The sequence below is a fragment of the Triplophysa rosa genome, linkage group LG1, assembly GCF_024868665.1.
Source record: "Triplophysa rosa linkage group LG1, Trosa_1v2, whole genome shotgun sequence".
In the NCBI taxonomy this organism is placed as follows: domain Eukaryota; kingdom Metazoa; phylum Chordata; class Actinopteri; order Cypriniformes; family Nemacheilidae; genus Triplophysa; species Triplophysa rosa.
In genome coordinates this window covers 28,808,301-28,832,517 of record NC_079890.1, presented here as the reverse complement: position 1 = coordinate 28,832,517, position 24,217 = coordinate 28,808,301, and the positions used below count along the sequence as shown (strand labels likewise).

At 39.3% G+C, this 24,217-nt stretch overlaps 2 protein-coding genes across 5 annotated transcripts; both read left to right on the top strand.

The window, feature by feature from the left end:
- Positions 1-405: 405 nt before the first annotated feature.
- Positions 406-6,924, top strand: prc1b (protein regulator of cytokinesis 1b). Of its 4 annotated transcripts, none has more exons than XM_057357427.1 (14): positions 406-510; positions 933-1,065; positions 1,155-1,277; positions 1,377-1,610; positions 1,726-1,896; positions 1,975-2,124; positions 2,221-2,368; positions 2,450-2,586; positions 3,368-3,463; positions 3,543-3,689; positions 3,929-4,039; positions 4,176-4,271; positions 4,430-4,475; positions 6,479-6,924. In XM_057357427.1, the coding sequence occupies exons 1-14, from the start codon at positions 500-502 to the stop codon at positions 6,499-6,501; spliced, it is 1,626 nt and encodes a 541-aa protein (XP_057213410.1). In that variant the 5' UTR covers positions 406-499; the 3' UTR covers positions 6,502-6,924. The 4 variants fall into 4 exon arrangements, with proteins under 4 accessions (XP_057213410.1, XP_057213243.1, XP_057213326.1 ...); XM_057357260.1 differs by having other exon boundaries at positions 4,430-4,606; XM_057357343.1 differs by having other exon boundaries at positions 4,427-4,475.
- Positions 6,925-7,036: 112 nt separating this feature from the next.
- On the top strand, positions 7,037-23,148 carry ttc17 (tetratricopeptide repeat domain 17). The gene is made up of 25 exons (XM_057357061.1): positions 7,037-7,255; positions 7,660-7,749; positions 8,220-8,389; positions 8,501-8,612; positions 8,705-8,836; positions 9,143-9,252; positions 9,421-9,568; positions 9,682-9,821; positions 9,941-10,101; positions 10,443-10,555; positions 11,183-11,329; positions 11,524-11,639; positions 12,798-12,948; positions 13,095-13,166; positions 13,475-13,699; positions 14,964-15,150; positions 15,791-15,913; positions 20,040-20,296; positions 20,402-20,552; positions 20,645-20,765; positions 20,888-21,047; positions 21,130-21,213; positions 21,347-21,466; positions 21,561-21,704; positions 21,787-23,148. The coding sequence occupies exons 1-25, from the start codon at positions 7,046-7,048 to the stop codon at positions 21,916-21,918; spliced, it is 3,576 nt and encodes a 1,191-aa protein (XP_057213044.1). The 5' UTR covers positions 7,037-7,045; the 3' UTR covers positions 21,919-23,148.
- The last annotated feature ends 1,069 nt before the right edge of the window (positions 23,149-24,217 follow it).

The following is a 24,217-nucleotide window of genomic DNA, read 5'->3' as shown; positions in this document are numbered from 1 at the left end:
AGCATACAAGTGGAATAGACATTGCAAATAAAACATAAATTGTGTTTAAACTTTCTGCAAACTAAAGAAAATAGTAACCAAATAATTATAAGACGTGACATAACATGAAAGGTTAAAAAGAGGAATAAAAACATAAAGGAAAGGTAAATACTACAATAAGCAGTAATATATAATATACGATGCAACAAAACAACTGTAAAATTATTGACAATTATTTTTGAGTTTGATGTGGTTAATACGTATTCACAGAAAAAAAACAGGAGTGGCGGTTCATTTTAAAAAGCTCCTGAGGTCATTTGTGAACAATCCGCGTCTGTTTGACACATCCACACGCATGCGCAGTGACGCTCGAAATCAGCCAATCAAATGGTCGGCGCTGTTTTGACGCATATTTTGAATCAGAAACGGTTGTGGCACGATCAGAGTGCGAGGACTGTACAGTCTCATATTTTTTCATAAAATAGAAATAGAAAGAAAATCTCTGTCTTGGGATACTAGGATGAGGAAGAGGTGAGTGCATTTGGCGATATGATATTTGGACAAGTGTTTGTTTTAGAACTGTACGTAACTTAGTCAGATATTGCAGTAGTATGCGACTTGATCAACATGACTTAACTTAGTTCAAATTGTAGTTTGTTTTGAAAATGTTAATGCCTTTTACATTATTGTTAATACACTTTAGCGATCATTAAATGGCATTTTATTAAAATGCATGACAGCAGGTGTTTTTGAACAGCTCGTATGGGTGGGTCACTTACTCTTTATAACATACCATTTAAATAGATCACTAATGAACATTATGGGTTATAATCTAAAAGAGATCTGATTCCCATATGAAAAAATAAACATGTTATCCAAGTTTCATGTCATAACTATTTAAAACGAACAATACACAATTCGTTTGGTGAACTTATTCTTGTCAATGATTTTAGTGAGGTGATTGCTGCAGAATCAGTGGCATGTCTGAATAAAGCCCTTTGCCATCTGAAGGACATCTGGGAGGAGATTGGCATCCCAGAGGATCAACGATTAGAGAGAACAAATGTGGTTAAGAATCACGTCAAAGTGAGTGTTGAGTGTAATGATGTTGATCATCTGCTGGATCCTGTCAAAAAGGCTTTAGTGATCAATCTAACAAAACTTTTATGGTTTAGAGTCTTCTGGACATGATGATCGCAGAAGAAGAGAGCCTGCGGAAACGTCTGTTGACAAGTATCGAGACATGTCACAAAGAGATGAGTAAATTATGCTTGGAGCTTCAGCTTCCCCTGTTTCAGGCAAGCATTTACATTGGATGCACATTGTAGACATTGAAGAATGAATAAACACAATGTTTGACTTTGAATAACTTTATTTATGATTTCTAATGTTTTCAGGAGGACAGAAGTGACACTATACTTAAGCAGGAGAAAGACCTCCGGTCTCATGTTGAAGTGATGATAAGAGAGAAAAATCAGAGAATGCAGGCACTCAAAGCTTTAACAGAGCAGGATCAGGATCTCTGTGATATTCTCTGCTCACAACCATTTTCCATCTCTGCCAGTTCTGTTCTGTCTTTAGAAGACCTGGGAAACTTTCGTCAACACATCACCTGTCTCACTGCTGAGAAAGTATAATGATTTCAAATATTTGTTTAAAACTCTAAAGTACTTGTTTTATACAAGTCCCAGTCATTTATCGAAGTGTTGTGTTCAGTTTAATTTACAGTTCGATTTTTTTTTCAAGGAATGGAGACATGAGGAATTTGTCAAACTTAAGAAGCAGATAATACTTTGCATGGACGATCTGGACCAAGTGCCTGAGACTAGTTTTGAAAAGGATGTTGTATGTGAAGATGAAGAGAGTTTTTGTTTGTCTAAAGAAAACATCGATTCACTCAAAGTCCTCCTTCACCAGGTACAACATAACATGTTGAAATACTGCAAACTTAAGCTTTAACAAATGCGTAATGCAGTTTTTTCTTTTTATTATTAGTTGGAGAGCAGGAAGGCTGAGAACGAGCGTGTCTGTGGCTCTTATCGAGAGACGATCCAGAATCTCTGGGAAAGGTTGCAGATTCCGCAGGAAGAACGTGATGCCATTTCTGAACACATGACCCTTTCAAAGAGAAGAAATATAGAAGCTGTTAGTAATCTCATGGCTTGTTGCTTTTGTCAAGCCTTTTGAATAACTAACAGATGCCTTAAATACATTTAAATTATTTGTGTCTTCTACTGTCAGCTACAAGCTGAGGTCAGCCGTCTTGAGGGACTGAAGCTTAAAAATATCCAGCAAGTAACAGGGACCATTCGAAAAGACATTGCAGTGTTCTGGGATAAGTGCTTTTATAGCTCTGACCAACGGCAGGCTTTTGTGCCCTATTACGATGGTGAGTTATAATTTTCTCAATTACACAGTTGAGTGTCTTTTTTGTAATAGTAAGAGTTTAGATGTTTACTTTTTGTCTCAGATGATTTCAGTGAGGAACTTCTGAGCTTACACGATGCAGAAATTGTCTGCCTTAAACAGTATTTCGATGATCACAAAGAACTTTTCGAAGGTGTGCACCAATGGGAAGAAAGCTGGAAGCTTTTCTTAGATCTTGAAGTGAGTTAATCTAAGTGCACTGGCACTGAAATGTTTTTCACAGATGATATACAGTCTCACATTTTTGTAAATATTTTATTATATCTTTTCATGTGACAACACTGAAGAAATGACACTTTACTACAATGTAAAGTAGTGAGTGTACAGCTTGTATAACAGTGTAAATTTGCTGTCCGCTCAAAATAACTCAACACACAGCCATTAATGTCTAAACTGCTGGCAACAAAAGTGAGTACACCCCTAAATGTCCAAATTGGGTGATGCAGTGTGCGGCGTATGGTCTGAGCACTGACAGGCTGACCCCCCACCCCTTCAACCTCTGCAGCAACGCTGGCAGCACTCATACGTCTATTTCCCAAAGACAACCTCTGGATATGACGCTGAGCACGTGCACTCTACTTCTTTGGTCGACCATGGCGAGGCCTGTTCTGAGTGGAACCTGTCCTGTTAAACCGCTGTATGGTCTTGGCCACCGTGCTGCAGCTCAGTTTCAGGGTCTTGGCCATCTTCTTGGGCCCAATTTGGACATTTTCACTTAGGGGTGTACTCACTTTTGTTGCCAGCGGTTTAGACATTAATGGCTATGTATTGAGTTATTTTGAGCGGACAGCAAATTTACACTGTTACACAAGCTGTACACTCACTACTTTACATTTTAGCAAAGTTTCATTTCTTCAGTGTTGTCACATGAAAAGATATAATAAAATATTTACAAAAATGTGAGGTGTACTCACTTCTGTGAGATATTGTATTTGCATCAGCTAATGTTGTTGTTTTTCAGGAAAAAGCCAAAGATCCATCCAGATTCACCAACAGAGGGGGGCACCTTTTAAAGGAGGAGAAACAACGGGCTGATCTGCTCAAAAGTCTCCCCAGAGTAATTATGAAATCTATCCATATTATAAGGCTGATCTTTAGAAAACGTAGCCATTTGTAATCCAGTATGTCTCATCTAGCTTGAGAAGAAGCTGATGGCAGAGATTGAACAGTGGGAGCAGGAGCAGAACAGAGAGTTTCTGGTGAATGGTCAAAAGTTCATGCAGTTTGTTGCTGATCAGTGGGAATCATACCGGCTGGAGAAAGAACGTGAAAAACAGGAGAGGGTTTGTACTTTACTGAGCATATGAATATATGCATGTGCAAATATTATCCCATACATTTTATACATTCTTTACAGTTTTTTTATTTATTTATTGTTAGGCAATGGCTAATTGGTCATATTAAATATAGGTGTGCATCTAGTTAAAAACATCCATTACTATAATGTAATTGTAATGTATTAACCCATAGAGATCTGATTTTCTGTCAGTAGATGTTCTAATAATGCAATGTCTTTGTATAGCAACAAAAGAAAAGCAAACAGACTGAAGAGGATATGGTCTATGGCACTGTCATTCGGACACCAACTAAAAGAAGATTTCTGGGCAGCACAACACCTGGCAAAGCTCGAAAGGCAAGTACAATGGGATTTTATTTTTATATCCAGGAGGTTCGTAATTTAAAGTACTCTTGTCATTCCACACCTCAAGACAGTATTTTTTTTATAAATGCATGGCTGTTGCGATAATAATTGTTTGGCTTTTCTTCAGCTAAACGCTACCTCCAGTACTGGCACTTCTAACAGCACTATACGTTCTGTCTTTGGTGGTACTGTCTGTCACTCTCCTATGTCCCGCCCTCCAAAGGTCAGTGCACGGCCATAACAAAACTATTGTTCTTAATCTTTAAATTAACTATTATATGAATAATCCTTTACTGATTAACAAAGTAAATAATAATTTACTGATTAACAAAGGTAATGTGTAACTTGTCCTTTTCACTAATGTGTTTTCTTTCAAAGCAGGGCAATGTGGTGAAGACTCCAGGCCACGGTAAACCTCCTCATCAAGGTACGCTAGAGCGTAATAAGGAGAATATTTGTCATCTTACTGGTGGTGTGGGGGGGGTGATGAAGGTCTCAGCAAGCCCGCAGCGTAACTTCAGTATTAACTCTGTCGCAAGTACCTATTCAGAATTTCAGGTAAATTCCTTGTGTTCCCCACATTATATCCACTAGTAACTCACTGTCTAGTCAATGAGAGCAAGAGCATCAATTTAAGTGTTTTATGGATATGAGTTGTTTATGCCTGGGGCCCATTTCAGAAAGGAGGTTTAGAGAAAACTCTGAGTATATTAACCCTGAAATGAGGGAAACTCTGGGTTTTACGTTTTAGAATGTGAGGTGTGTCAAACCCGAGAAAGCAGGGTAACTCAAGCCCGTTTCTAAAGGAGAGGTAACTTATACTCAGAGTCAGTAACTAGTAACTTACTCTGTGAACCTAACCTGGTCGGGAGCAGGTTTTCTTTGGTAAACCCAGAGTTTATTTCCATCTCCTCCCACTTTTAAAGCGCAAGTGGTGTAACTCATTCATTCATTAATACAGTCATTCATGGCACACATTTTGATCATACAGAGACCATCTCAGTGACGTATATGTCATATGTGCTTTTATAGAGGATTCATGAAGAGGCTGCATTAATTCATTGGGATGCACTTTGATTTCAGGAGAGCAATTTAGGACCCGAGTGGAATTTTGTCATTTCCCTGTGCATTTTTATTAAAACTGTTTTAATTTTTCTTCACATTGAATTAGATATATCAAAATATATCTCATCCATCCTTACATCAATAACATCACCCACTGTACGTGTATTACTACATTAGAGCATAATTTTCTATGGACAATGAGAAATGACTTAATAAAGTGTATAAATAAAGAAATGAATAAATACAGACATACATGCAGAAATGAAGCGATAAAGGTAATAAACAAGTAATTTTGACGTGCAGCCATTCCAACTGAAATCTGCTCAGAGCAGGGTTTGAACCGGCGATCAGTCTGACTTTGCACGAGAGTCTGACACCCTACAGGTGTCCTATACACCATAACATCTCACTCGCGTAGCTAGAACACTCATGTCGAGTGAGAACATACGATTTTTTTATTATTTCTGTTTTATTTCTGTCGTTTCATTCATTTAATGATTACTTTGTTTGTTTATTGGTACATTTATTAATTTAAACTTAAGTCATTTTCAGGACATCAGTAAATCCACTGCATGCAGAGCGGAAAGTGTGCCTCACTCTCAAGTGCTTTCTGCCACCATGTTGCTTTTTTGGTGCCGTTGCCATGGTGAATCGTAATATCGGAGCTCCATTGATGATGGCTTTTTATAGTCGTGGTGTACGCGCTTAACCCAGGGTAAGCCTACCCAGAGTACATTGAACTAACTCAAATCAGCTGTTCTGAAACCAAAAACTCAAAGTTTCTCATTTCTAAGTAAACCAACTCTGAGTTCAAGGTTTAACCTAGAGTTGGTTGAACCTCCTTATTGAAACAGGCCCCTGGTGACATTGAGATAATACGATGCAAATCTAAATGTTTCTAAAGGAATTTGTCAAGCCTGAATCAATACAATCAAGGTTTGTTTGTGATACATTTCCAAACGACATTATGCAGTTGCATGGTTACACACACAAAACTGTTATGGCACATTTGTTGTTTTGTCACACCAAGAAAATCAATCAATAAACTAAAGCTTTCATGCACCATGCAATATATGAATGCATTGATGTTTTTTACATCCTATTGCCCTCTTAGAACAGGACTGTGTGTTTTCTCCTAATCCACACTTCTAACCAACAATATCTTTTTGTTTGTTTGTTTACAAATCAGTTATTTAACTGCAATCATCCTTGTCTCTATCTCCATTCTGGCACATGATAATAATCATATTTCAGTCCAGGCCTCATAAAACCATATAATATCGGAAACACATGTTCATATTACTGTACAGTAACATTTACTGAAAATTACTCAAAAAACATCTAATCTGTTGTTTCTTTTCACAGCGAGACCTCTCCAAGTCATCTAAGTCAAAACATGTGCCTGAAATTCTGAACTCAACCATCATTCAACTGTAACGCTTCTGCACACAACATGACTGCTATTAAGACAGGAAACTTCTAAATGATGACTTTTGGGTTTTTGTTCTTTGTAGCTTTTTTATGTAAATGAATGTAATATATATTTTAAATGTTTCTGAGGGATTCTACTTGTATGTTCACTTTAACACTAGCACTGTACAATGTGTCTCTGTAGATGAACAAATGTTTGTACATTTAAATGTTACAACTGGTGAGCTGTCCAAATTAAATTCTAGTGTTGTTTTCCAGTATTTGCAACTTGGTCAAAATCAAAGTAGGCTATTGTATACTTTTGAATGTTTTGCACACTGTATTGTAATTTTTTTTAATCATTTATAGTAATTAATAATTCACTACATTAAAGTAATTCGTTAAACTATGCGTAAGCCCTGTCATTTTTTCAGTTAAGTTAACTGTTTTGAAAATTAACGTGTTTGGTTTGGACGTAGGGGAGGCGGAACAACAACGTAACCCGGAAGTAGATGATGTTGAATGACGCGAGCCTTTAGGGTCGAATGGACAGACGCTAGAAAGATGGCGGATGACAAGAGCAATAGTATAGGCAATCATTCCACTAATAAATGTTTCTGGAGCTCGTCGGTTCGAGGATCGGTGTTCATTTTTATTTGCGTATTGCTGGCGGAGCCCGGGCGAGCCACCACACACTGGGTGGTGACGGAGGACGGGAAGATTCAACAGCAGGTACGCGAATGTGCCGTGTTTAGTCACTCTGTCGTGCTGTATAACCTATGTACATCACGAGATAGACGAGCGAACTTTAAAATCACTTGCGTGATATGATTATTATTCACGAGCGCTGCTTTATAGACAAGCATGTTTCGAGTTCAGTTTAGCCGATGTGTTGACAGCTGTTCTACTGCCGTCTGCTGTTTATTTGTAATGAATCATGATATCCCAATGCTCTCGTGTGTCTAAGTACTACTCACAAGTCAAATTGTCACCATTACTGACTGGTTTCTTAATGTCGTTGTTCGTGGTCAATATGCTTTTCTTAAGCTTTTAACAAGTGACTTGTCTACTAGGTCTCTGTTCGTAACTCGCGTTCTAAGCCTGTGTCAACTGTTTTTGTATTTTTTCAATTTCAGGTGGACTCTCCTCTTAACTTAAAACATCCCCACCATTTAGTTCTTTTTATGCAACAAGAGACTCGTGTGAACTACCTCAAGAAATTAGAGGTGATGTGAAACCTCACATTTATCATTAAAGTGATAGTTCCCCCAAATTTAAAAATGTCATTATTTATTCATCATTGAGTCCTTCCAAACCTCTATACCTTTCTTTGTTCTTTTGAACACCAATGAAGATATTTGGAAACCAAACAATCCTGGGGCACCCTTGACTATCATTTCGCTACTATAATAGTCAATAGTGCCCCAGAACCGTTTGGTTACAGACATTTTTCCAAATATCTTTCTTTGTGTTCAGTAGAAAAGATAAATTTATACGCATTTGAAACAACTTGAGGGTGAGTAAATGACATAATTAAAATTTTTGGCTGAACTATTCCTTTAACAATACACAGTTCTTTTACAAATAACTGTCTGTATATAAGTAAGCAGCACCGTTTCCACTGAAGAGAATGTGCATTTCCTTAAAACTTGATATAAACTCCTTGACTGACAGTGTTCTGTTGCACTTATTGCAGAAGCAACTAGTTGCTCAGAAAATTCACATCGAAGAGAACGAGGATCGGGATACTGGCTTAGAGCAGCGACACTATAAAGAAGATGCTGACTGTGTCACGGCTAAAGTTCCACTAGGAGACTTGGATCTCTATGACGGCACTTTTATATCTCTGGAGAGCAGAGGCATAAAGTCTGTGTCGTTTCCTTACAGAGAGATTATATTTGCAAATTATCTTGTTTTTGTGCTGTAAATATTTGCCATCTCATTTTAGGCTGTATCATTTTGTTTTTGGTGTTTTAGTCCGGAGGATTATTTGGATCAAACGTCACCTCTACCTCCAGACCTGGAAAAACCTGACTGTATAAAAATACTTGACCTCCCTTACAGCATTCATGCATTTCAGCACCTCCGGGTAATCCGAATGTTTTAAGATACACTCATTCATTTATGTCTTCGGTTTTTACATCATATGCATGCTTATTTGTCTATGACTTTATTTTTTAGGGTGTACAAGAGAAGGTAAACCTCACATCACCCTTGCTTTCAAAGGATGACCCGATCTTTACCTCCCTGTCGCTTAAGCCCGGTCAGAATGTGGATGAGGTTGGGCATCGGATACACCAAGCCCTACTGCGTGTATGTTTTTATGCTTTATGTTTCAGTTTTGATGATGTGCATGGGGCTTAGAAAGCTAAATTCCCTCTTGGGCCATTTATACCTTCTGCATTTTTTGTTTTATTTAAGATATTATTACATAAGTACATTACATTTTTCCAAATAATTTCAAGGATTTGTGTCTGTGTAAAGCATCTGTGTGTAGGACGCTTGCTTCTTGTCCTCTGTCGTTCAATTCCCTGTTTTAAAGTAAACTATGAACGTTGGTTGATTTTGTCAATATTGAAGATGATCAAATTTTTTCCATTTCTTCTTTGAAATGTTCAGAACTCATCTTCGTGGGTGCTTTATAATCTGGCCTCGTTTTACTGGCGTATAAAGAACGAACCGAGGCGAGCTGTGGACTGTGTGGTGCGTGCCCTGCATTTTTCTCCAAGGTACATGGAAGCAACATAAGGACACATGGAGGAGGAAAATAACAGTTGTGAAAGTATTGTATAACATGCGATATCAACAGTGATCCTCCTCTTGCCACCTATATAGGTTGTCACTCGACAGTGGCCTTGTTTTATGTAAATTTACATATCACGCTTCACTTCTTTTAGGCCGCACAAAGACATTGCACTTGTCAATATGGCAAACATACTTCACCGAGCGCACTTCTCAGCGGACGCCGCCATCCTCGCACACGCTGCTCTTGATCTCACCACCGATCTGCTAACCAGCCATTATACCCTGGGCAACATTTATGCTGTGAGTTGAGGGGGATGAAGATACTTCCACACAATTGTATGCAAACATACAATATCTGATTCGGTTCAGTGCAAATGACCTTCACTTCCCTGTTCCGCCTGTATCTCTGGTAGATGTTGGGGGAGTATAATCACTCTGTGCTGTGCTATGAGCAGGCCCTGCAGGCTCAGCCTGTCTTTGAGCAGGCCCTCAGAAGAAAACATGCGGTCCTCTGCCAGCAGAAGCTGGAACAGCGGCTTGAAGCTCAACACCGGTAATGAAGACCTTTGGTTTTCTCATTGCCCAACATGATGACTTTTATTTCTGTTGAGTTCAAACTAAATTTGGACGGAAGAAAAGTGTGAAGCAACATAAATAGCTCTCTTTCTGCAGGTCTTTGCAGCGTACCCTGAATGAACTGAAGGAGTACCAGAAACAGCATGATCATTACCTGCGGCAGCAGGAGATGCTGGACAAGCACAAGCTCATTCAGGAGGAGCAGATCCTGCGAAACATCATTCATGAGACCCAGATGGCTAAAGAAGCACAACTCGGTTAGACCGCATGTCTAAACTGTCATACAAAATGTGTAACGCAGATGAAAGCACATTGAGTTAGTCAATGTACTGGATAAGCAGGTTTCATTGTTACGCAAGACTTGTCTTGTTGGTGTTACGTTTTTTCTTGTTCCATGTTTACATTTACATTTACGCATTTGGTAGACGCTTTTATCCAAAGCAACATTGTATTATACTATACATTTGTTGAGAATGTCCAATCCCTGGGATCGAACCCATGACTTTGGCGTTGCTAGTGCCATGCTCTAACCACTGATCTACAGGAAAGCGCCTGTTTATGTTGCTAACAGCTAAAAGATTTTTCTGTGATGTTTCAGGAAATCACCAAATGTGTCATATGGGCCAGCAGAAGTTCACCCTGCACTGTCCTTTTGACCTGCCTGTGCGGTATCACCGTGGAGAACTCTTTGAAAATGTCCACTACATTCAAGTGAGACTTAAAACATACCATTCTCATGATTTCTTTTCAAGTGTAATGTTTGTTGTGAGATTGGGTATTGATGCTATATAGACTTAACAGTTGCTTTGGGTTCCGTTCTCCTTATTTAGGTCACCACTACGGTTGGTTGTCATTGGAAATATTTTCATTGGCGTTGCAAAAAATAAACAAATGACCTTATTTTCTAAAATGTCGGTTGACTATTTGCACGGCACATACTAAAGAACTTCCGCTGGAAAACGTCTGGTGAACCGTCAGTCATTGGTGTGGTGGTATCTTCAATTTTCTTTCCGGGCCTTAATGTAAAATAAGATGAACAAGTTGTTTACATTTCAGCGCTTTGAGGAGAGAGCAGGTTCTTTGCAAATTCCAATTCGACAATTAGTGTTCATACTTTTTGAAAGCAGTGAGTGTATATGGACATTCTTCAGCTATCAGTTCACCAGAAATGCCCAAGCTAGATTATAAAACAACCTGTGCATATATTCAATTACTGTGATTGAACTGTTGTGTGAAAGCATTATTACAGCCATGCCGATATTCAGTGCAACAACACTCTTACGTATGTAAATTTAAGTTTTGATCTCTCTCTTTGACATGTTGTGTCTTTTTGTGTAGTTTGGTGAGGAGGTGTCTATAGCCAGCAGTGTTGCTCTGGTGTCTGAGTTGAGCATTAATGAGAGTCACAGTCCTCAGCAGTTCTACACAATGTCCTTAAGACGTGAACCTGCGGCCTACTGGGACAAAGAGACCACTTCAGCTGAGGTAAGAGCTTGTGTCTGTTTAGTTGTATGCAAGTATATGTCGAGGACTTCGTAGATGACTAACAATCCAAATTTTCGTGTTGACTTAAAATTCAGCATATTTAATTATGTGTGCATGATGTACAGTATATGTATGGTAATACAAAATATTTGTCAGATTGTGTCACATTCTGTATGCTTGCTGTGCATAAACAGGAAAGTCACTGTGTGCTGTGGCCTACGAAGACAGACTGTACACAGCGATTCTCCTCTGTTCCCCCTTCCCACCTGCTACCCACATATTACCTTCCTCCTGAGTCCCGCAACTTTAAGTAAGATGTCACATTTTAGCATAAACTCACTGTATTTATTGCGCATTTAAGAAATACTATCCTGGAGATGACTTGATTATGCTGAAGCCCTATTCGGATGGGATTAGTTTTAGCGGGGTAGATGGGGTACAGTCATCATTACCAGAGCTTCTCAGTGATTTTAGTCCCTTCCGAATGCACCATGTCAGTAATCATTACGAACAATGTCAGTAAAGATAACGGCGGCTTTCACCTTCTGTAAAAAGGTCCGTGAAAATTACCTCAGGTAATACTAATCCCGTGCGTAAATACTCCGCCATTTTCTGTAGTTTTCCGCATTTTTTTTTTCAAATATGGACATGCTTGATGAAGCATTCAGTTGCTTTCTAGGCTGCGGGACAAGTCAGTGGCAAACTTCAAGTGCTTTCCGAATACGACGACGCATATCTTCGAAAAGAATGTTGAAAGCACTTCTTTTTGTATTAGGTAAGTGCCTAATCCAATTGTTTGAATGAATCCTATGACCGGACCTAAGTGTTTTGATGTATATATTTATATATAGTATTTGTTTATGTATATATCCGGAAGCAACGTTATACTCATGTGACGACAGGTATGTGACAGCGGTCACGGGCGGTGCATTAAAAGGAGTTACCCCTCCCACTTCTGATAGTTTTACTGTTATTTCTTATTGGCCTTTAAAGGTCCAGTGTGTAATTTTTGGGATGATCTATTGATAGAAATGCAATATAGTATACATAGCTATGCCTTTAGAGGTGTATAAAGATCTTACACGATGAAGCGTTATGTTTTTTTTACCTTAGAATGAGGTATTTCTATCTACATACACCGCAGGTCCCCATGCATGGTATTCGCCATGTTCTGTCAGCCGTCGTAGTGTTTTGAAAGTGACGGTGGAGTGAGCGGTTGGTTGCAATTCGCAACCTTGCCGCTAGATTTCACTGACTGGACCTTTAATATTACAGACGTCCTGTGGTAAAATTATATTACTCCGTCCACCCCTGTAAAACTAATCATGTCCGCATAGGGCTCCTTCCAAATGTAAACCTGTGATTGATGTATTTTAGAGTACCATATGTTTTATGTGTATGTGCTGTAATTATTTCACCTTGATGGAAATTGTACAATCCATGAGCTTGTTATCTGTCCTGTTTCCAGAGCTCTGAATAGCCTCTTAGATAACACAAGTCCTCCACCATCAGAAAAGACCCCAGACTGCAGCTTTAAGAATTTTGTCTCAGCTAGAGACCCACTGACCTCTGTATCCTGGGCCTTAGAGAAGGAGCTGCCTGACGCACATGCCACAGAGGTATGAGCTTGTCTGAAATACCACACCCTTAGTTTACTTAAACTGTTTGTGCATGAAGATAAACTGGATCTTTAGGATGTAGGAGTGTTATGTTTTCCCAGGTGAGTCATTATGTTTAATTACATGGGGGGGTGTGTCTGCTGCAGGTCCTGTTGAAGCACAGTGGTGGGAGGAGTTTGGAGCAAACTGGAGCACTGATCGCTCAGGCTTTGGAAAAGGTAAAGTATGTTTTCGTAATCATGGCTTTTGGTGACTGACATATAACCGTGACCCAAATACTGTTGAAATGAACCGTTCATTCAAGATTTCACTTTTTAAACAATTGTTTTGATTAAAAGCATCCCTGTTAAACACATTTGCATCATGTTATGCATGATGTTATGATCTGTTAGGTCAGGCCACAACAGAAAAAAAACTACAGTGTTTTTCTTTTGTTTGAAGGAATTTTAGCTATTTAATTTAGCTTAAAAATGCCAGAATAAAAACAATCCACAGCTTAATGCGAGATCTTTGTTTTATCATTCAGACGACCGGCCCGCGGTGGATGATGCAGAACGAGGCAGGTCTGTACTGGCGCGCTAAAGGAAATGGAACGCAAGCTTTGGTGTGTCTGCGTCAGGCGCTGCAATCTGTTCCTCCTCAGCACAGAGACATGCCGCTTGTCAACACCGCCAACCTACTGCTGCATTACGGTCTGCACGACGAAGCCAATGAGCTGCTGCAACAGGCCCTGCAGATCAATGGCTCAGAGGTACTTACTGACCTGTGATTATTAAAAACCACACCCTTTATAGAGCAGACTTTATTCCTAACATCAATTCCACACTTGAAATGAGTTTCGCAGGGCTGAAAACTGATGCAGTCAAATCATCAAAATTAGATCACTCTCATTATAATGAATTTTAATGAAGTTGTTATCAGTGTAGACAGCATTGTTGATTATAATGGGAACAATTTAATTTGAGTTTTGGCAGCTTTAATTAAACACATTTATTTAATCACTGTTCCGTTCTGTTCTGGATGATTTAAAAAACTGATTGGAAAGTTCAGAGTTATATACTTTATCTTAACTACACAAAGACGTACAAGCAAATGAAAGCATATTTACAGAGAAATCATTTACTCTAATTTTATGGGAAATGCTGTTGAAAATCGGAAGTAATACCTAAACAAAAATTTGGGGAGTATTTGCTATCTAGACATTTGTTCTGTGTGTGTTGAAGAAAATGTTGTTTTTGCAAACAAAGTGGATTGGAGCGATCCACAAAACAGTATAACACACCCATAGGAATTCACCAATGGCATATACTCTTATGATGGGGTAAGAATGTGTAAGCAAGTGCTTATTTTGAGGGCGGAGCAATGAAGGCAGGAATGTCGATGGAGTAAGGTTGTGTGTGTTCGGGTAACAATTTCAAATATCGACAGCATTTCTCACAATTCACTTTAAAGGGATGAAAATAAAAATTAAAAAATTAAAATTCTGTCATCATTTACTCGCCTTCGAGTTGTTCCAACTCTGTCCAAATAAAGTTCTTTGTTCTGATGATTCATTGTGATGAATGCTTATAACCAAACAGATCTTGCCCCCATTGACTCCCATAGTAGAAAAATTACTAAATTCAAAAATATTTTTTGTTCTGTTGAACACAAAAGAAGACATTTTGAAGAATGTAGGACAGCAAACAGTTCTGGGGCACTTTTGACTACGATTGTATTTTTTTCTACTATGGTAGTCAATGGGGGGCAAAATCAGTCTGGTTAAGCATTCTTCAAAATATCTTTCTCTGTGTTCATCAGTATCCCTGATAAGTCCATAGTCAAAAAATCAATCCATAAAGTGTGAGAAACCAATCACACACATTTTGTTAGCAGGGTGACTATAAAAAAGAGATTTAGACACAAGTTTTTGAATTAACAGCTTTTTATTTTTTCTTATAAATAAAACCATATATAAATTGGACCTGATCTATCTTGAGACCTGTGTGAAATTTTCACTCTCTTTTTCAAAACAGCCTCACACTCTGTTAAGTCTGGTCAGCGTTCACCTCTCTCAGGGAAACCTGACTGGAGCTCTAACCGTGTTCCGTCATGCCCTAATGCTCACAGTTCGTTGCCCCCAGTGTCGCACTAGCCTGCCTCTGATGCGCTGCCTCCAGTTTTACCCCTTCCTTTACAATCTCCAGCATCAGACCTGCCCGTGTAAGTAGCCTCTTTCATTAACCACTCAACATCAACACAGAACAAGAGTTTTCCACCCCACCCCACCTCACCTCACCTCCCTCCAGCTCTCGCTTCTTCCCTCTCCCTCGTGTAGCAACCGCAGTGCTGGAGCGCTCTTTTTATAGCCCAGGCACTGTAATCTTTGAGCCAATTTTAGACTATTTATCGTTGCATCTTCTATTCTAGGTTTGCTCCTTTTCCTCTCCCCTCCCTTCTGCTCCCCTTTTCTCCTCTCATTAGCATCCAGCGCTGCTCCCCTTCTCTTGCTCGGCTCTCTCCCCTGGCACTCTTCTGAGCGAGAGAGCCTTTGAAATAGCAAAATCGTGTCCTCAATAATTCAGGGCACTGAAAATAGCACAGGCTTTATTTAGATGCTGCTGCACTGTGCTGACAAAAAATGAACTGATTGTCCTTTTCTCGTTAGGGGGAATTCTTAAATTATCGATTTAGGGATTAATGTGGCAACCCCCTTTTAAGCTACCGTAGTCATTTTCACTACAGTCCAAACGATGTGTTTGTATTTCATTGGCATTTGTTACCCTCTGTTTTGTTTTATGTACATAATGCAGTTATATTGATTGGAAGTGTGGAAGTTGAGCTGAAATGTGTATGTGTGTAGCTGGTTCTGGCTGTGAGGCAGAGGAAGACTCAGAGCTGGAGGACTGGGACTCGGGCAGGCAGGAGGCCTGGGACACTGATGCCATGCCTGTGTCTGCTTTAGAGGATTCACTCCTCTTTGAAAGTAAGATCGATCGTGAGGCTGAATAGTGTTTCTCAGTGTATAATATTTACATCAGAGCTCTGTTGTGGTTGTTGTATTGTACTGTAGGAATGTGACTTTAAAGGTGCAGTGAACTAGGACCACAATTTTAACCCGAGCTTTTGTTATATAAGAGGGAATCTTATTCAAGCTAACATCCTGTAAGTGTCAGACCTGAAAACGCCCTTGTTACTGAAGTAACAACTGTTATTGACACAAGGCTCAGCGAACGGCAGGTCCTGGAATGCACCTATCTATGACGACATTGATAGGTTGAACACCGCCTCCACACAGAATATCAATGCCTACTTCTCGAGCCCTGCCCACTGGTTCGCGCATGACAATACTGAACCTGAACCAGAGCGAGTGTAAGCATCAACTCAACTTTATTTATATAGCGCTTTTTACAATTTTCATTGTTACAAAGCAGCTGTACATAAGACATATTGACTATAAGCAAAACAATTAAAGTTGTACCTGCAAAAACAAGAAAAAGTTGAAAACACAGAAGACAGACATACCCACATACAAAACACTCCACACACACAATATGCACACGTACTAACACACATAGACATAGACACACATAGACATAGACACACACACACACGGACGCACACGCACACACACACACACGTACACAGACAAGTACGCACACACACACACGCTCAGTGAGAGCACACATTTAAGATTAAGGAGAGAGAAGCACAGGTCAAATATAACAGACTATAAATTCCTATATGCAATATTAATTAAATAAAACTTTAAAATTCTAAATTCTAAAGCAGCCCCCCTGGCCAGGCAAATAGTGCAAAAAACAGTATAGCAAACGGTGGCGAGGAACCCAAAACTCTAATCGAGAAAAAAAAACTCAGGAGAACCCAGGCCCAACCAGGGGATTCCAGTTCCCCTCTGGCAAAAGCTGCTGCCTCTGCACAAGCTCCAGAGAGCTTGTACAACAAGGCTAAATAAAATAAATAAACTTACTAATAAGGTAAATTATAGTTTAATATTATCATTCATAATCTAATAGCATTTGAAATTTTGTGGTGAAGACGTGTCAGGTGACCGCGTCCTTCTTTATCCAGCTCTATCATCTCAGCTCTTGTCAGGTCGCCGCTTCCCATTCTCCGCTCTACCATCAGGTCAGGCCATGAACTGCATCCTGCTCGCTGTGGTAACCTTGGAACAATGAGACAAGACTGGCTGAGAGTAGAGTACTGTTCTGTACTCTTTGATGCAACAAGTACATCAGTTGTGTTTTTGGTTCCGGTTGATCTAACTAATGCAGCCTAAACCCTCAGAAGATTTATATTATGGAAGAGTAGTGTATGCAAGATTAAAAAGATGCGTCTTTAGTCTAGATTTAAACTGACAGAGTGTGTCTGCCTCCCGGACAGTGCAGGGAAGACTATTCCAAAGTTTAGGCGCTAGATAGGAAAAGGATCTACCACCTGCACTTGATTTTGAAATTCTAGGTATTACCAACTGACAGGACGCCTGAGAGCGTAATGCACGTGAAGGACTGTAATACAAAAGGAGTTCATTCAAGTACTGAGGAGCTAAACCATGTAAGGCTTTATAGGTAATAAGCAAGATTTTAAAGTTAACGCGATGCTTTATAGGTAACCAGTGCAAGGTTGACAGAACCGGGCTAATATGTTCATACTTTTTTGTACGTGTAAGAACTCGAGCTGCCGCGTTTTGGACCAATTGGAGTTTTTGTAATAAGCCTGCAGGGCAACCACCTAACAGTGCATTACAGTAGTCTAGTCTTGATGTCATGAATGCATGAATTAACTTCTCTGCATCTGAGATTGACAGCATATGACGTAGTTTAGATATATTCTTAAGATGGAAAAACGCAATTTTACAGGTGTTGGCGACATGGCTCTCAAATGATAGATTACTATCGAATAGAACGCCAAGATTCTTTGGTGACGATGAGGGTTTTATGGAACATCCGTCAATAGTTAAACAGTATTCTTGGTTGTTACTTATAGATGTTTTTTTGATGTCATTCCTTTGGAGGAAGGAGCATAATTGAGTTGAAACTACTTTTTCCAGAACTTTAGATATGAAAGGTAGATTCGATATAGGCCTGTGCAGTGCCTGGTTGTGGAAGAACACAGTCGCTGCATAACCTTCCTTCGGATTCCGACAGTAGGAATGCGTGGTTGAAGTTCATTTTTAAAGACGTTCCAGCTCACGTGGGGAAAACATTGAGCGTTTGTTCGCTTCATTTCAACGCGGATTCCTTGAACAAGTCTTTGCGGAGAGACTAAAATTAAAAAGCAGTGCTGTGCCGTCAATATTGGATCCGGTAGGAATGGCGCAGCAATCTTATGTGAGTAAAACATATTTGTACTATGCGTCACTATTGCTTTGTTAGAGATCGCTTGACATGCCCTGATAGTATTACCTGGGGACCTCTAGTCATTTGTAATAATTGTAATCGGCATCTCTGTGATTTGGCGGGCTCATATATCATTTTTCAAGGTTTTATCCACCGTTTGCGAATAATGGAGGCTGTTTTGAAGTGTTTTGATATTATTTCTGGTGCTGGGTCATTTTGGCCGGCAGTCTTCCGTTTGTTTATTTATCATGAAAACTATAACATTTGAGACCCGCAATCGTGGTGATATTCTGTCCGGTTCGCGGGTCTTAAATGCTGACATGTACGGTCATATATCACTAAACACCATACAACTATAGGCTATACAAACTATACGCAAAGCCTTGCCATCACATCCAGGAAATAAGTCCGTAAATTTGAGTAAAATCAAGTTACGTAACGTTATGTGTCTAACCAAATTCACAGAAGGTTCCAACTAGGTCAACCAAGATTTTGATGTTTTCGAGTGTAAAAACCACGCGAATGTCATAAGTAGACATCAGACAATAGTATAAAACAATAAAAATGGCCAGTTCACTGCACCTTTAATGTGCTTTTCAAACTGCTCATGATAGTGCAACGCGATTGTAAGGCTGGGTTATATAAAGCTATTTATGAACAGTATTCTACACATACTATTTTTGTGGTATGTATGCTCTGTACAATATACAGATTACTATGTACAAATGACCTACTTTTCCCTTTTGCATTGCCCAAAAACTCTGTCATACAACCAGCGGACATTGAAGGAGTACTGTATCCCACAATGCACTCACTGTGCTTGATTTAATGTTAATATTATTAATTGACTTAATACTAATATTGATAAGTAATATAATTTGTGAAGTACTATATATGGTGTATTTCATTTTTACCATATTACTTGAATCTGACCGTAGTTCAGATTAGTTCACCTAAAAAGGAAAATTCTGTCATCATTTACTCACCCTCTTGTCATTTAATACCTCTCTGACTTTCTTCTGCAGAACACAAAAGAAGATATTTTGAAGAAAGTAGGTAACCGAACAGTAGCTGTTCCCTTTCACTTCTATTGTATTGACCCAAAACCAATGCAAGTGAATGGGCGCCGTTGCTGTTCGGTTAACAGCATTCTTCATAATATCTTCCTTTATGTTCGAAAGAAAAGAAAGAAAGTTATACAGGTTTGAAATGACAAGAGGGTGAGTAAATGATGACAGAATTTTCATTTTGGGTAAACTATCACTTTACTACATTTATAAATAAAATAATATTTTTGTTATTCTGTATCATCATTAAATATGCAACCATACAGTGTATTGAGGCCACGTCGCTGTACAAGTCATGTAACCTTAATATTGTTCCTTTATGAACACATTTTTTATACTGCTCATACACAGTACATACAAAAATATGCAAAGTAGCAGGTTGTGTACAGCAGTGTTTCCCAACCCTGGTCCTCGGGGCACACCTTCCAGAATGTTTTAGATCTCTCCCTATATGAAACACCTGATTGATGAGTTGAATCAGGTGTTTTATATAGGGAGAGATCTAAAACATTCTGGAAGGTGTGCCCCGAGGTCCAGGGTTGGGAAACACTGGTGTACAGTATATAATGCAAAAATATGTAAAACACTCCAATCTGAACATGGAATACATTTTTGTTGCACTCTGGAAACTTTATTTTTGACTTCCTCTTTCCCATTCAACCTGTTTTCACTCTGTCTTCTGCAGAGGTGGTGGTGGACAGCAATGGCTCAGAGGAGGTGGGTGGTCAGGAGAGGGACAGAGAGCAAAAAAAGGAGGAGGTGGAGGAGCAAGACTGGCAGTTGAGGGAGGAGCTGATAGGAGCATTTGAAGGGGCTCTGGACATGAATGGAAAGACAGGGGACCTGAGGGGCATCCGTGTGCTGAAAAACGACAGGGTCATGGGGGCGAGAGGTGGAGGGCCCTGCTTCGGCAACTGTGAGGATGATGAGGGTTCAGAATGGGTATGTCTGGTATTACTTTTGTAATTTCTAATCTTTTTAAATAGTGCAATGTAATTTGAAATATACCTGTTTATTTAACTGTCTGTGTTTTCTTAATCTCTTCAGATCACATTTCAGGTAAAACGAGTAAAAAAAACAAAAAGTGATACTTCAGAAGGCTGGGTGGGAGAAGCAGATGTCCGTCAGGGTGAACCGTCATCAAGCAACTCTATCTTGGAGATCAGTGGGCCCACAATACCCTCACCGGGACCCTCAGGTGCTGAGAATGAACCGCTCTCTTATAGCTACTCAAAGAATTTGTCTTTTCTATCAACTCAACAAATGGTTTGTACTGATTTGTATTTACAGAGAGATGGAAGGACTACAGCAGTCTGGGTTGGCCAGGTCCCGAGGAATGTCAGCGAACGCGACGTGTAGACCTCACTACCGTGGCTAGTACCTGGCTCGCTGTTTCTGCTAAGAACATAGAGTAGGATTACATTCATCATCCTGTTTCTTTACAACATAACTGGGATATTGTGTTAATATTGCTATAGTTTGAAGTTTTCCACTTAGATATCTTCTTTATTCTTTCTTTTGCTCTTCTCACAGCATCACAGAGCATATAGACTTTGCCACTCCTCTTCAGGAGCCTGCGGTGGAACCACTGTGTAATGCCAACCTCCCTGCCAGTATGCACACTTTGGACCACCTGAGTGGGGTGGCCAATCGCGGAGGCATTCACTATACTGGAGAGAGTCAGCTCAGAGAGGTTTTTTTTCTCTGTTTATAACAACAACAGACTACACTGTCCAGAGACGTTTGTGAATCTTACAATCATTTTTCTCTCATAGGTTTTGCAGAATCTGGGAAAAGATAAATTTCCACCCCAGTCATTTGAGCAAGTGGGAACACGCATTGCTAAGGTTTTGGAAAAGGTATGCAGATGATTGTTGCTTGCTGTGGAAATCTGTTTTTATTTAAAGTGGACAATTGAACATTTTATCAGTTAGTTTTATATAGTAATGGATTGCGTTACATTTTTGAATTGCGTGTTTGTAAATCTGTTAGAATCAGACCTCCTGGGTTCTGTCCAGCATGGCAGCGTTATATTGGAGAGTAAAAGGTCAGGGAAAGAGAGCCATTGACTGCCTCCGTCAAGCTCTAAACTTCGCTCCTCACCACATGAAGGTTCTGCTCATTCTCTTGTTTTTACAATTAAAAAAGCTCTCATACAATTTCATTGGTTTGCTTTTGAATTTTACATATTTCCTTTTCGTTATAGGATGTGCCCCTCATTAGCCTTGCCAACATCTTCCAAAATGCACGGCTATTGGAGGAAGCCCTGACTGTGGCTCGCATGGCAGTGGAAATCGCTCCTCACTTTGTGGTCAACCATTTTACCCTGGCAAATGTCTATATAGCTATGGTCAGTGGTTTTTCAGACTGTTGTTTAAGTTTGATGGGAGTTCAATTCACATTATCTGATGGCAGTGTTTATCTGGTTATAGGAAGAGTTTGAGAAAGCAATGCATTGGTATGAGTCGACTCTAAAACTCCAGCCAGAGTTTGGGCCAGCCAAAGACCGTCTGCGCACCATTCAGTGCTACCTCCTCTCCAAGAGGGACCGGCGAGCTCCCTGAAAACGCACACACGCGCAAACATGATTTGAACATGCTTCTTAATATTAGCTTTCAATAAGGAACACAGTGTTTGTCTATTTGTTGTCTTAATTTCATAAATACAGACTATATCATTAATGTCTATAAGGTTGGGTTTCACTTGAGCTATGAAAACCGACTACCAGTTTTCTGATCATTTTACAATTCTGTTTTATGGCCTAAGGGGTTGTTCATTTATTTTCTATCAAACAATTAAGGGATATTTCTGCTAGGATTGTTGAAAGGGTCACTTATATTTTGCTTGAGATTTTAGTGTGCCGGGCAGATCCTGAACTCTAACGTCTTATGTTTTTTACAGTAGTACAGAATTTGATTTTTTGCCCTCCCAAGTGCGCATCCCTTTCTCTCTCAGCTATAGATGCTACAATGTTATTCAGTATATGAACTCTTAAAAGAAACCCTAAAACCCATACTTTTACATTCACACTTGGTTTATTAATGGTAACATTTTGCTATCACCTAGGCCCTTATGCTCTAACGATTTTAATCTGCCATCAAAACAGTTGGAAAATGATTGTATTTCCTCCTGTTGCTTTAAATTAACTACAAGAAAATCACTATTACTGCAAAAGTGGAGAGGAAAACGTCCTCCGGTGGTGTATTATACTGTTTTCAAATTTGTTTTACCTAACATCGAAAAACTCCTAAACATTCAGATCAAGCCATTGCAGAAATTTGATGAACTAAAGATCAACAACAAAGTTGAATTGTTTAAAAAAATTTTTTTAATGATGGCTTTCCTGTGGCTCAGTGGTTAGAGGATGGCACTAGCAATGCCAAGGTCATGGGTTTGATCCCAGGGGATTGCACATAGTCAGAAGCAAATGTATAATACAATGCAATGTAAGTCGCTTTGGATAAAAGCGTCTGCCAAATGCATAAATGTAATGTAATGACACTCCCTACTTTTTTTAAACTGACCTCTGCTGTGGAGCAAATGTGAAACGTTGCTCAAAGCAATGCTCGAGAAAATACATTTCCGTTTGCTTTTCACAGATGAGCTGTTGACTTTCAATATCAGTTTCAAATTATTATCAAGATCTAAACCTTCTGTAATTGTTCTATATACAACACTCGGAAAGTCATGATAAACATTCTTGGTGTCCATAGTCTTAACGTACCAGTTCCTCAGAAATTAAAGTGGAAATGATGTGCTAAATGACGTGAATACTTTTTCTTTAAAAGTTCAGTATTGAAATATATAGACATATGTTGATTATGACAATATTATGTCTGAATGATTTATCCAGTTTCGTCAATAGTTTGAGTTTTGTTGCTTTTAGAGGTTTATTGTAACTATATATTATCCTTTGTTGTAATGAGTTTTATGCCATCTTGAATTTGGCCACTAGGTGGCTGCGAAGCATCAGCTCACTTTTATGACAGTGCTTTGACGGTGCTTATACAGGCATATACATGATATATTCTGGTAACTACTAAAATGTAGTACTGTAACTTTAAAACGGCAATTATACTATTTTTTCAAGATAAAAATGGATATCAGTCAGTTATAGTCAAATCTCGTACAATAGATACTTTGTTCGGCTGTGATATGAACAGATAGAGTATGAAATCCTGAATCAAACACACTCTTTGTTCGTCATTTATGCAAGACCATGTTAAGGCTAATTTGATGACACGCTTTACACCCGACACAGTTAAGTCTGTTTTTTCATTTGTCTTGGGGAAAAGCCGAATGGTCTACTCCACAGTAGTAACGCTGGTCTAGTTCAGTGGCGTACTTTAGGACGGCCCCCACCCACCCAATTAAACCCTTCTTACCCGGAGCCCCGCCCCCTCTCTTTGTCAGCTAAATTAATTTGATACTATTTTTGAATTTCTGCGTTTCCCAGGGAAACCTAATGACGTCAATGCGGGTCAATAGCACAGTGATAGGCTGGTGGCCGGAAAGCTACGCTCTCCACGAGCAAAAATGACAATGCTGTATCTAAGAAGCCCCGGTGCATACAACGTTGTGTGTATTTTAAAAAATGTATATATTAAAAATATGACAATTAACATGCTAGACACTACAATGCTGTTCGTTGAGAGTAAAGCAATTACTTTTTGTAGTTGTGTCTTTTATCAACAAAGCTACGTAAATTCATGTGATCTGTGCGGAACACAATGTTCATGCAGGTATTAACAAGTTTGTAGGTTGCACCCTTCCTTTAACTTCTTCGCATAGTTATCATGTTCAATCCCCCCCAACCCCGAAATATAATTTGGGACGCCGCTACTTTCTGTAGGTCTTCATTCG